Source organism: Pan troglodytes, chromosome 14 (assembly GCF_028858775.2).
Source record: "Pan troglodytes isolate AG18354 chromosome 14, NHGRI_mPanTro3-v2.0_pri, whole genome shotgun sequence".
Lineage (NCBI taxonomy): Eukaryota > Metazoa > Chordata > Mammalia > Primates > Hominidae > Pan > Pan troglodytes.
This window is the reverse complement of record NC_072412.2, coordinates 112128470-112141329: the sequence shown is the minus strand read 5'-3', so window position 1 is coordinate 112141329 and position 12860 is coordinate 112128470. Positions and strand designations below refer to the sequence as shown.

The window sequence follows — 12860 nt, the reverse complement described above, 5'->3', positions numbered from 1 at the left end:
TCCAACTGAGATGTATATGTTAACTTAGACTAATGTTTCAAAAACGGATACTTAAAGGCAACGTACCATAAAAATCTTCAGAAATTGTTACAAAGAAGAGTGAAAGAAAACAAGGTGTTTTACCATATGCATTTTCTGTTTTAAATTTAGCGTAGTGGATACTTTGTTTTAAAAATACATAATTTGTAGAATTACTGCCCAGTTTGTGTTTGAAACATAAATCCTGGGGTGGACGGCATTAAATTGAAAAAAAACGTGGGCATACAGTATATTTTAATTTTTCATACTGAATCGTACATTTGCACTGTGCCTTATTTCTACCGTGTTCTTCCTACTGTTGGGCATATAAAAAGATTTTCCTTGGAACTGTGACTTGATTAGATGCTGCAGTATGCTGGATCCGGGTCGGTGGACCGCAGAGCGCTCGAGATGCGGAGAAGCAAAGCTGGCCGCTAGTGGGCGCTGTGGCTCCGTGGAAGTCACGGACGAGCGTCAGCACCGGCGCTCGACCGGGAAAGTAGCGAGGAGTTCCTGCCAGCTCTGCTCTGGGGTCTTGCAGACGCCGAGTGAGAAGCACATGCCTTGACTTTTCCATCTCACACCCTCTAAATCTCTGGTCACTTTGGGAAGCGCGCGTGTCTCCTAGAGGCTAGTGAGACGGTCCCCGCGTCGTGCCTGTGCCGGCGACACGCGGGGAAAGCTCCAGGGGCGCCACCTTCCCGGGGGGCCAGGAGGGAAGGGAGACGCCCGCAGAGAAGGCGGGAGGCGACGACGCTCAGGCCCTGATTAGAGCTGCAAATTCCGGCGCCACGTCGCGGGAATCGTCTTGCAATTCCCGGCCCCACTGACTGAAACTGAGCCGTAGGTGATTGGTACCAAAATCAAGTGAGAAGCCCTCGCCGAGCGGCGTCGGGAGAAGCGCGCAGAAGCCGGGAGCTCTAAGGGAGCGCGCGGAGTGCAAGTCTTGCACGCGGGGCAGCGCCGCATCTGCGGAGAAGGGACGCCGAGCGGAGCCTGTTGCCTTCCGCACTGCGCGAGGGAAAGCCGCGCCCTCTGATTCCGCCGAGGGGGAAGGCGCCCCCGGGCGCGGAGACAGGTGGCCCGCTACTCGGCCGTCGCTATTTCCACGTCTGCACCGCGCCCAGAAGGCCTCTAGCCGCCCCGGGGGCGCCCTGTGCACGCGCTGAGCGCTTCTCCTGCCCGGCGTCTGCTCCGCTCCCGCCGCCCGCGGGAGCCAGGGGCGGGGCTCACCTGTCAGCCCGAGCCCCGCCTCGCGGCACCCAATGTCGGGCGGGGATGGCGGACGGACGGACCGGCCGTCCAACCAGCGCACGGCCGCGGAGCCGCGGGCCAATGGGCTTCGCGCGGCGGGGCGGGGACCCGCGTTTATAGCGCTCTGACAGCGCGCCGGCCGAGCTGACTCTCCTCGGCGGGGACCGCGGCGCCGGCCGGAGCGAGGAGCTGCGCACGCAGCGGGTCCCGGCGCCCTCCCCGCACACAAAGGCCCGCGCGCGTCCGGAGCCCGCGGCGGGGACCGAGCTCCCTCTTTCCTGCCCTGGGGGCCGGGAGCCGCGCGGACTGAGAAGGCTCCTGCGCGCCCGGAGGCGCCCTACTCCGCTCCGTGCTCCGGGACATGGAACCGCGCCGACGCGGCGCCCGCGCGCTCGGGCCGCTGCCCGCTGCACTGGATCTATAGTCACAGGCGGCCCCGCTCGGGGCGCAGCGCCCGCCGCCCGCGCCGGTCGTCTCCGCTCCGGGTCTTTGTGTCCCAGCCCGCACCCGCCCCGCGCCCACCCGCCAGCCGCGGCCGGCCCGGCACCCTGGAGCCGCACGGGAGTCGGCCGTCCGAGCTGCGTCCGGCGCGGCGCCCCGGAACCCCGAGTCCGCCGCGCCGCCGCGCCCCGCGCGTGCGCTCCGGCCCCGCGCCCTGAGGGCCCCGGAGGGCGAGCGCACCTGGCCCGGCGACCGCTGGAGCTGCGCAGCGCGCCTCGGAGCTGCCTGCGGGCGCACGCCGTCTTCCCCGCCAGTCTGCCCCGGAGGATTGGGGGTCCCAGCCTGCGTCCCGTCGGTCCCTTCTTGGCCCAGAGTGCGCGGAGCTGGGAGTGGCTTCGCCATGGCTGTGAGGAGGGACTCCGTGTGGAAGTACTGCTGGGGAGTTTTGATGGTTTTATGCAGAACTGCGATTTCCAAATCGATAGTTTTAGAGCCTATCTATTGGAATTCCTCGAACTCCAAGTAAGTGGCGTCCGCGATCCCCGTATGTCCCCGCCCCGGGGTCCGCCGCGCCGTCCGGGCGGGAGGAGGGGTCAATCCGCGGGGCCTCGGAGCCTGTTTCTGGAACCTCGGTTCCCCGTCCCCCACCCCCAACCCCCGCCCCATTTCACTAGGTGGAGACTCCTTGCTCGGCTTTCCAACCCGAGCGCCGCTGGAACGGACGGTCTCCCCGCCTTTCCTCCCCCGAACGCTCCCAGGCGCTAAAAGCTACTATCGGCTCGGGTGTCACGTCCGGGAAGGTGTCCGATGGCGATACCTGACCCTCTCCTGTTTTCGAGGACGAAGGACATGGCCACAATCTAGGCTGGCCGGCACGCGGGGACTGCTGGGCTCTGGAGAGAGGCGGAGATGCTGCATTCGCGGGGAGCGCGGGCGGCGTGGTCCGGGGCCCGCGGGCGGGCGACCGGGGTGGCAGGACGCTGGCAGCGAAGCGCGTTCTGGAGAGGGGAGCCTGGAGTCGCTACGCTGCCCGCAGAGCCCTGGAGCCGGGGCGCCTTGGCACCGCGCCGCCAGCCCGAGGGTGCGCGGGGAGCTCGCCTGCTTCGCAGGAGAACTCGGGCGTCGAACCCTTTCCTCCGCGCCGGGGAGACGGGCCTTAGGCTTCTCCCTGAGGGCCCGCCGCACCTCGGCCTCCCGCTTCGTTCATAAGCCGGTAGCCCCGGAGTATGCGGTCTCGATGGCCGACCTGATTGTAATGCACTTCCTATAAAAGCTTAGGGCCCTGCCCAGTCGACACTGCTCCTGAAGCCTTCTCCCGCGGGACCCTGGTAGGAATGGGATCCTTAGGATCAGATTTGCTCTTACCGGACTCTACAGCCGGGAGCGAGCCAGGCCTTGTGGAGAGTAACTTTCAGTTTGGGCCACCAGAGTGCATTCAGAATTTAGAAAATCCCATCCATCCCTAAATCTGTGTGGTCATAAGTCGTAGTCATCTGGGTATTCAGTACTGTATATCCCCTTATTTCGAATCACAGCCAAAACATATTTTACAGAATCTTGGAATTGTAGTCTCGGGAAACTTGGAGAAGAAGTATGCAGACATTAGCTGGTGTCTGGAGAAAACGTTTGAGATCAGAAGCAAAATCAATGGCCTAATTGAAGTTGAGCAAGTTGGGCCTGGTTTTAGGAGAAAAGAAATGGGGGATTGATTTAGAAATCACGTGTTAATTAAAGGAGTGTGTCCATTCTCTTAAAAGTGTCAAATTGCAAATTCAGTAACATGTTAACCAAGAATCCCTTCATGAAAAGGGCAAAAACGTCGGTTACAAATCGGTTTAAACAAATGTTTGTATGATGCTAGAAGGCACTTTCAACACCGCTCATACGGAGAAGTTACTTAGCTCTGCCTCCTTCCATGTAGTCTGCTCTTGCATGGATTATATTTTTAATGTAAATTGTTGGATTTGCTGATGAAGTACTGGCGGCGGCATCTTTGCATCGATGCCGGCTCGGGAGGCGCCAGGTGGTGCCGGAAGGAGCCGGGCTAGGACCTCGCGCAGCAGCGGGTCCCGGAGTCCGGGAGAGGCGGGCGGGCGGGCGAGGCGGTCGGGGGGAGCCCGCGGCGCCGCTGCCCGCCCGGTGCCTCCAGAGGTCACTCTTCCATGCGGAATCGCGCAGCGCCAGGCCTCGCCCCTCCCCCAGGCCGCCTGCTCCAGCCACTCTGCACTTTCACTGACCGGTTCTCTTTGAGGCTGTTTTTTTTTTTTTTTTCTTATGAGGATTTAATATTTCTGTTTAAATCTAGTTGAAAGCAATTCCGTTAGCCTCTTCAGCGTTTAGTTCGGTGTGTGTATCTTTATCTTTGCGCCATATTAACTATTAGTTTGTGTGTATCCGGTAGGAGAATTACAAATACCTAGTTGGGAGAAAAAGAAAAGTAGAACAATAGTTATTTCAACCTAAGGTTTAGACATTAATAACTTCTTTTTGTAATGTGTCGAGATGGGGGGTCCTGGGGGGAGGTGACAGGTATTTACCAACCCCCCCCCCCCATTCTGATGATGAAGATGAGTCTGTCTTTCTAGCTATGTCCAGACCTGCGAGGGCCCTGCGTTTCTGGAAGCCTGCCGTTTGCGCGGTTGAGGTTGCTGCTGCTGTCTTGTCCTCCACAGCAGCATTTCTTTTAAAATTCTCCTGATAACGGCTTGCCTGGATGACTGGGTAATGTGTGCCTGGAAAAGGTCTCCCTTGTAGCTGAATGCTAGCTCCAGAGATCAGAAAGATTTCTTCCTGTAGGAGCCATAGGAAAGAGCCCTCTCTAAGTTTTTGAGAATGCATACAACACCCTGATGCCAGGGGGTCGCTTTCCTTGGGGAAGTTTTATATTTATTTCCAGAGGAAAGTTTCAATCGGTAAATACGATATGGCAGGAAGGTAATCAAATGCATTGAAGTTTCACATCAGTTCCTGTGAACTGTGGAACAATTCATTTGTAATGAAGCCGCCATCAGTAATTAGATTTGTTTCATTCAGAGGTCAGCTTTTTTAGCAGGTGGTCGACACAGGGAGCATGCAGCAGCTGTTTGGATACAGGGTCCAGAAAACCCTTTGTAAATTCAGCGTCTCCGTAACTACTTTAATCACATTGTCGGCTCTCCCGTCCCTGACTGTATGTAATAATGGAAAGATGTCCTGCGTGCTGAAACAGTAGCTGCCCTGTTAGGTTATTCACATTGCTTTGATACGTTCTGGTAGAGTTGGGTCCGTTGTAGCCATTTTGGTTGTTTAAAGTTTTTTTTTTTTTTTTTAATTCAGCAGAGAACAGTAATGCCTAGCTTCCGTTTTTAACTTAACACTTCAGTAGAACATTTTTTTCCAAGAGGGAGATTTTGGCCTAAGTAAAGTAGTGGGCTCTTTTTTTAAAAAAAAAAAATTAATTTTACTTTAATGTGAGCAAATCTGTATTGGTATGGTGTTCTGCAATGCATTACACTGACTTTGTTGAAAATTTCGAGTACTAATGCCTTATGTCTGGGGTTACCATTCCCTATGCATCACATACTAGTTAGTTAACATAGCATTTTGCTTTTCCCATGTAATTTTTTTCCCTATATAATACTGGATTCCTGATACTAATTGACTTGATACAAAAGAATGGCTGGATGATATCCAGATAACGTATAATACATGGGCTTCACCACAATCAGGCTCTGAATAAATACAGACCTGTCAGAGATTGATAAAATAAACTACAATGGATAGTGCTGTTTAAACAGTCCATTCAATAACATATATAAGCCAGCCTGCCTTCCATTGTGTCTGAAATTCTTATTTTTGTAGGTAAACAAATGCACATTCAGCACTGATTGAATAGCCCCTTGAACTATGCTCCACAGTTTGCGTTTGGGTTAATCTTGTCGGTTTTAATATAGAGAGAAAAAAGCTCAAAGCACCAGGGGTGGAATTGTTAGTGCTTTCACATCTACATTCCTCACATTTTGTCAGGATGATAAACTGTAGGTAATGGACTGTCGTTGTTCTGCAGGACAACTGAGCCAGGCAGAGCACAAAGACCAAGCTAAAGCGATACCTCAAAACATGCTTGGTAGCCTTGTTTTCAGATGAGAATTTATTTGAGAATCATGTGTCTAGGGACTGCACATCTTAACCTCAACAGTTACAGCTTCAAGCCCCAGAAACAGGAGCTGGAGGTTAAGATGATTTGCTAAGCACCTGGTTCTAAATCTTTTACAAAGCATAAGCTGTTGACGCTGGTTCTACCGACGCAAAGAAATGCAAGTGACTCCAACATTTCCAAAGGCTTCTGACTTAAGCTAAAGTGTGTGGACAGGTGAATTAGCCATGGGCCTGGAGACCAGCTAAAAACTATGTGTTTGAATGGTTCCTCCAGACAGAGTCAGCTGAAGAACAATTGGTGGATTTATATTAAAACCTCTTGTCTGTAAACTTAGTGAGGTGCATCCTTTGGTTGGTGGATCAGTGAGATAATTGCCTTCAGATGGACATTGCAACTGGAGCAACTAAATCCTTGCTGTCTTTCCTTCCTCTGAAATCTTCCAGGTAGCTCCCGAGAGCTTCAGTATGACACCAAACTTCGGGCGACGTTTTAGAGTGCGTTCACCTAATGGGAAACTATTCGAGATCCCAGCGTGACTGCAGTAATGCGTCATAGGAATGGGAGTGGCAGGGGAAAAGGAAATACAGATTGTAGACCCTAATACAAAAATTTTTAGGAAAGATATTTCTTTAACATTTTATGAGAACTTCATTCTTAAAATACTTAATTGCAAATTAGACAAATAGAAGTGCTCTTCTAAGGAAGGTGATTAAACTGGTCCTCCTATCAGCCTAATCTCTGCCTGCCTTTGCTGCTGACATAAAGAACCTGTTTTTCAGGTCACTTAATATACATCTACATAGATTTGCTTATGAGCTCACCCTTTGTGTAGCGGAGTAGAGCCTTAAAGAGGAGTGCTCAACTGTTTAAAATATTTTGATTAAAATATGCAGAACCCATAGAACTATAAGCTTCTAGTCAGGAATGAGCTCTTTCAGGGAAGAGCTCCCCCCTTCTTTTTAAGGGGGGAATTAGAAGGAGGCTGGGGGAGGAATATAAGAACAGCAAAGAAGGAAGGATAGCAAATGGGGCATGTTCCGAACAGCTTGGAAAAACTCCTGTGGCTTCATTGTCTCTATAAAGCCAAAGAATACAAAGACATAAGCAATTCGGCCCTTCTCCCATGATGGAAGATGTAAACCGTTGACATGCCTCCCCTGTTTAACTTGTTTAATTCTCATTTTAAATTCAGCACGATACTAGCCGTGTGAACTCTGAAGATTTCTTTAGTAATCCATTTTGTAGTTCCGAATCAAAAACAAAGTGAAAGGGTCTGACACAATTTGCTTTTATTTTTAGGCAAATCAACCCTGGTCATAGTTAATAAGGGGATTACAACTCAGACTAGGTCTTTACAGATGTGATGTAAATCAAGGGCAGAGTATAAAGAAACTGATCCCTTTTGATTGAAGTATAGTAAAAAGGCATAGAGAAACTAGCAGCAGTAATCTGATTGTATGGCAATAAAACCACCATTTTCTGTCTTTCAGATAAAAATAATGTGGTAAATCCATGCAGTTCATAAGATGTAAAGGCAGATAAAGGGTGAAGCCATGGCAACATATAGATTAGCTTGATGTTAGAAATGACACGTCTCTGAAAAGGGCGCGGGACGAAGGCCCTTGCCTCCAGGCTGTTGGGCATTATGTGAGAACCACACAGACTTGGAAACTGGGATTAGGAAGTATGAAAGCTCTACTTGTGGTCTGGGATGGCTGAGGCGGTAAAGAAAAGCTGCTCAGTTCTTGCTCATTGGTGGTGGATAATATGGCAAAGGTAGATTTCATTGACTGCCTTTTTTATAGATTGAGATTGGGGCTGATTAAAACTTCAGATCACTGCAGTTGTTAGGGCCTGGGAGATTTTCCTTTTTAACTCCTGGCCTAACAGCGGCAGCCGTTCTGTAGGATTAACTGCACTTCGCGGTCGTTGCCTTAATCTATTTGGGCTTCAGGCAGCGACATGCTGGGAAGGAACAGAGACCAGAGGGGATAGGTAGGGCTGGGGTTATCTGAAAAGAAAACAGAGACCTTTTGATTTCAGCCATCTTTTCAGACCCAGCTCCCTCTCCCGCTGCATGGGAGAAGCAAAGGTAAACAGGACACATTGTCCCTCTCCCTCAGCCACAGAGCTCTTCTGTGAGTTTTGTCTTTCCCACCCTGGAAAAAAAGATAAAATACAATTTTTAAAAGGGGAGGGAGGAATTTAGTTTTAATTCAAATGAGTAGTAATCCAATATGCCAAAAGCAGTGGGCTCTACCTAGATGTAATTTTACTCGTAAATGTGAGTCTTAAACTTTGAGTTGAATGGGGTAGGCTGTTAGAGGTGGTGTAAATTACAGGATTATAAAAATGTTAGTGCTGCCCAGCCTTAAAGTCAAAAACAGAAAAATCTCTGTGCTGTTGAGTCTTCCCGCCCTCTCTCCTGAACAACCTTGTAAGTAAGCTAGACTTTTGTTTTTGCCTTCCATACTTTCCATTTCAGCCATTAAACAAAATAAGCCATTGAAACCACGATTGGGTTCCATGCAGAGTAACATCCGCAATCAGGTCAAGCCAGAAGGAAATACTTGCTCGATTGCCCCCTATTTGGCATTACAGGAAAGTCTCCACACTTTGGAAGAGTCTGAACTCTCAAGACATTGAAAATGCCAAAGGCTGCAAACACCCTGTGTCTTTCTTGATGGAGTGCATCTTGGTGTGTTTTACAAAGGGGAATTCAGTGCTGTTTTTTTTTTTAAACAGCAGCATAGGGCCCTTCTAGACTCTTGGATTCTGTGTCTGACAAAAATGGTCATTAAATGAGCAATATTTTAATTTAGACCCATTTCACTGATTTTGTTCCAAATTCTCAACTGACTTGAGCATCTGTTTGGGGCTGTTGCCCTTGTTGACTGTTTTTCTGGTTTCTATGGGAATTACTGTAGCCATTACTATGTAGCTTTCATAGACTCAAAACATTTTTAAAGTATTGCATATAGGCTGGCCATATCCAGTGCCTGTTACTTTACCTTCTTTTTCTAACTTAATGCAGCAAACTGTATTAATAGATCCATTTCATTTGTCTAGCTTCGTCAGAGAGAGGCTACCCCCTGATTCACAGGCTGCTCACATCCAAGCACCTTGCATTCTACACTTGACAATGATTGCTAATGGCCCATTCAACTAAAGTATTTGCTTGTTAACAGGGAACAGAACATGATAAATGTCCAGCAAGCTTGCCGCCTCCTTCAGCTTTTCAAACGCAGACTGGTGCATATTTATGGCAGGCAAATGACAAAAGAAAAAGCTGAATTGCCCTGGCCTCCAGCTTTCTATCAGAAACAGGGTTAAAGTGATTAAAGCAATCATTCAAGAAAGCCCTGCCGTTTGTTTACTAACCTTCATCCAACATTTAGCTTTGCAGTCTACCTGTGAGAAGATATTTCAGAAGTATTAGAGATAAGAAAGAAGGATCTAGCAAACCAGTGAAAAGAGTAGGTGACCAGTTATAAAATCCTTTCCATGCACATTGAATGCCAGGCGAACCTATTTCTGTTATTCCAGCAGAGAATCAGCAGTGGCTCTAGATTATTAACATATTTTCCTTTCATGTATAAATTCAAATATGTAATTCTAGTCCAAAGCATTCTGTGGCTGGTAAGCACATACTTGCTGATTTCAAATAAGAAAACATAGCAAGGGAAAGCTCCATTAAACAAGTTGTTTCTGCCCTTAGTAATTCTCTAAACAAGATAGGAAGAAAAAGTGGACAGTAGTGGAGTATTAATATTGTGCTCTTTTCATTCTCTAAAGCACGAGTAAGTAAGCGTTCAAACTACTCTGTGGTGGGCATACATTTAGAGCGCTGTGAATGAACCACTGCTGTTCTGCCATACTTAATTAATTTATTTATATTATTATTTTTATTATTTTATTGTTGTTTTTATGTATTATTATAATTATTTATTTATATTACGAGTTTATTTTCTCAATTTAAATCCTGTTGCATCCAATTTTAATTACAGTATTTGTATCTGCCTTCCCATACTTGCTACCCACGTCCCCATTGCCACTGCGGCCTTATCCATGTTTTCCGTGTACACCACTCTCGTATCACCCCAGAATAATTATGAGTGCTACCCAGACTTTTGAAACCAGTAGAGTCAACATGTTTGTCTTTGAGGAAAGCCAGTGATGCTTTAGCATTTTTGGCAGGGGTGGATGTGTGTTTAAGTGGGGTGGGTGCAGCTCCTTATTGTCTGCCTATTCTACTGTTGTTCCCAATCCACATTCCCTGCGGGGCACCTAACCTGTGTGCATAGCAAAGAATTTCCGACCTTCAGAGCCAGGAGTGTTTCTCAATTGATCTCTTCCAGCCTAGGGTTATACTGATGAATTATAATCCTTGCTCTTTCCACACCTTTACCTGGGCTTACCATGGCCCTAAAACATTTGCCCAGAATCAGAATTGTCTCATGAGTGAGTGGGGCAAGGCAAATCCTGTTCCAGACCAGCTGAGAATGTAGCTAGCTGCAGAAGAAGTTAGAAAGTGTCATCTTTTACTTATCTACCAGAACTATATTCGAGGTACATTTTAGATTTTAAAAAAAAGCAAGTTCTTGTAGGCCTTGAATCCCCCCTTTCTATGGGAAAATGGATCATTATTATAATGGACTGTCCAGTAAAGGTCATGATTTCTCCTAGACATGTTCTCTCTCTTTATGACATAGATCAAGAGTGATCTCTTTAAGTCTTTTCTTCATAATCCCACAGCACTTTGTACTTAGATGTACTTAGAAAGAACAATATACACGGTACGTCATGATTGATATGCAAGCCTTCACCACTCTACCTGTCCTAAAAGTCAGGGACACACCTTCTTCATTTCATCAGTCCCTACTTCTGTCCAGCATTGGCATCCAGTAAGTATTAGTGGAATGGACAGACAACCCGAATTTGTGCTGATGGCAGTTTACCCTGTTTTAACTGTCATCCTTCTGCTACTAGACATGGATGAGACCTGAGACGATGGGACTGCTCAGAGGTCCCTGGCTCTTGAACTTTAGGGCACCAGAATCCCCTGCAGGGCTTGAGAAAACAGGGGTTTCTGGGCCCCACCCCCAGAGTTCCTGATTCCTGAGGTCTGGGGTGGGGCTTGAAGATGGACATGTTTAACAAGCTCCCAGGTGACGCTGGCAACTGCTGCCTCAGGGCCATGCTGAGAACCCTCGCCCTACACCAACCTTTCTGGGAAAACAACTCAACATTAAAGCTGTTTGGGGATCTCTGAAGAAATCTGTAGTCCTTGCCTTGTTGGGGGAGCATCAGGGATCTAACCATTGATGGTGGAGTATTTGTTGTTAATTCAGCAAGCAACTATTAAGTGTTAGGCCTGTTACTCGGCTCTAACAATACAAGGCAGAGTGACCTGTACCCTCGAGATTTAAAGTCTAAGTCCAGTAGAGAGAAGCCCAGGTGGGAGCAAGCACATTTAGAGTTAGGTGCTTGGTGCAAGGTGGGGACACAGAAGAAGGGAATGGCATTTGCCTCTGGAGGGGTCCGGAAGCAACCCAGGGAGGAGGAGCTTGAGTCTTGAAATACTGTGGGCGTCTTTAAGCAAAGTCACAGTAGACAGCTGAAATAAAGAAAATAGTAAGCAAGCCAAAGAAACAGTATTTCAGCCAAGGGCAGCGTGTGTCTATCACGTCCACCTGTGAACACGTCCTAGGATTCCCTGCATCAGGCCATTGCTCAAGACAGATCCCTCACAGGAACAGCTAAGCCACTGATTTCAGCTACCTGTTCACGTGAGAATTATCAGTACCTACTGCTTTTCAAAATGAGTATGATCATGGATAGGTGAGGCAATTCAGTTTCGCAGAGACAGTAGGGCAAGTGCCATTGTAGTTTAGTTAAGGGCACATGCGTTAGAGTTTGGCTATGTGAGTCCAATCCCAGTTTAGCCATTTATTAGCTGGGTAGCTTTAGGAGCAGTAGCCTTAGTGTCTCTCAGTTGTCCCGTCTCTATAATAGGGACAATAACATAATAGTGCTGAATAAAAGAGTAACAAAATTTTGGTCAACATTTAATGTATTTAAAGAGCTAAGCTCCGTGATTGGCACAATGAACCAATCAATAAAACACCAGTTATTATTAATAAAAGTCAGTTGAATATGTACTGTGTGCCTGGCCGTGGTTCAATTTGCCTTTGCATACAAGGAAAAAATTAAAATACTCTGTTAATAAAGACTATAGCATAATACTTTCACCTTAAACTCCTTGATGTTAATTTATTTTGTTTACCTGCCAAACTTCTACTCATTCCTTATGACTTTCTGCTACATGAAATACCCTTTGTATTTCTTTTGTCCTATTAAATTAAGTTCTCTCTCCTCTGCTTTCCTGCTTTTGGTGCTTTCTAATAACACTTTTAACCCTGGACTTTCTCATTCAGCTGTGCAACTGTGGACTGAGAGGAGGCTCTTTGAATTCATTTTGTATATTCTAGTAGAGAGTACTGTGAGCAGTTGGGTTGTTGAATGAATACATTAATTCAACCTGGAGGGATGGGCAGTATTGCATTTTTTACATTGATATTACATGATATTTAGAAAACTGCTTAACTGGTGGACGTTGTTTTATTAACAGCATTTTGTGTATAGCACTCACTATGTGCCAGCTGCTATTCTAACTGCCTGACAAGTACTCCTGAAACCTTCATGGTAACCATATGAGGGAAGCACTTTTAATATATCCATAATACCAACGGGGAGACTGTGGCCAAATTGGTTAATTAACTTAGCCAAAGTCATATTGAACTAATAAGTGGATTTAAACCCAGCTAGTCTGGGGCCAGGGTCCCTCTTTTAATCCTCTGCCTCCTGCTTATGCTGTTGCATGGAGTAGTCTTCATCATATAACTAAATTAAGCATGCATTTGCTTAAAGCAGTGCATACATGATGGATCAAAAAGTTTGTGGTATAATTGGTTTAATTCTGTCATTATCCATTTTGATTTATAGTCAC

General features: G+C 47.3%; 1 protein-coding gene across 2 annotated transcripts in view; it reads left to right on the top strand.

Moving 5' to 3' along the window:
- The first annotated feature begins 1415 nt into the window (after positions 1–1415).
- Positions 1416–12860, top strand: part of EFNB2 (ephrin B2) — a 45812-nt gene continuing 34367 nt past the window's right edge. For both annotated transcript variants that reach the window (XM_001134800.8, XM_054665542.2), the window contains exon 1: positions 1416–2235. In XM_001134800.8, coding sequence (XP_001134800.1) covers positions 2114–2235 — 122 coding nt within the window. In that variant the 5' untranslated portion in view covers positions 1416–2113. The remainder of the gene's footprint in view (positions 2236–12860) is intronic.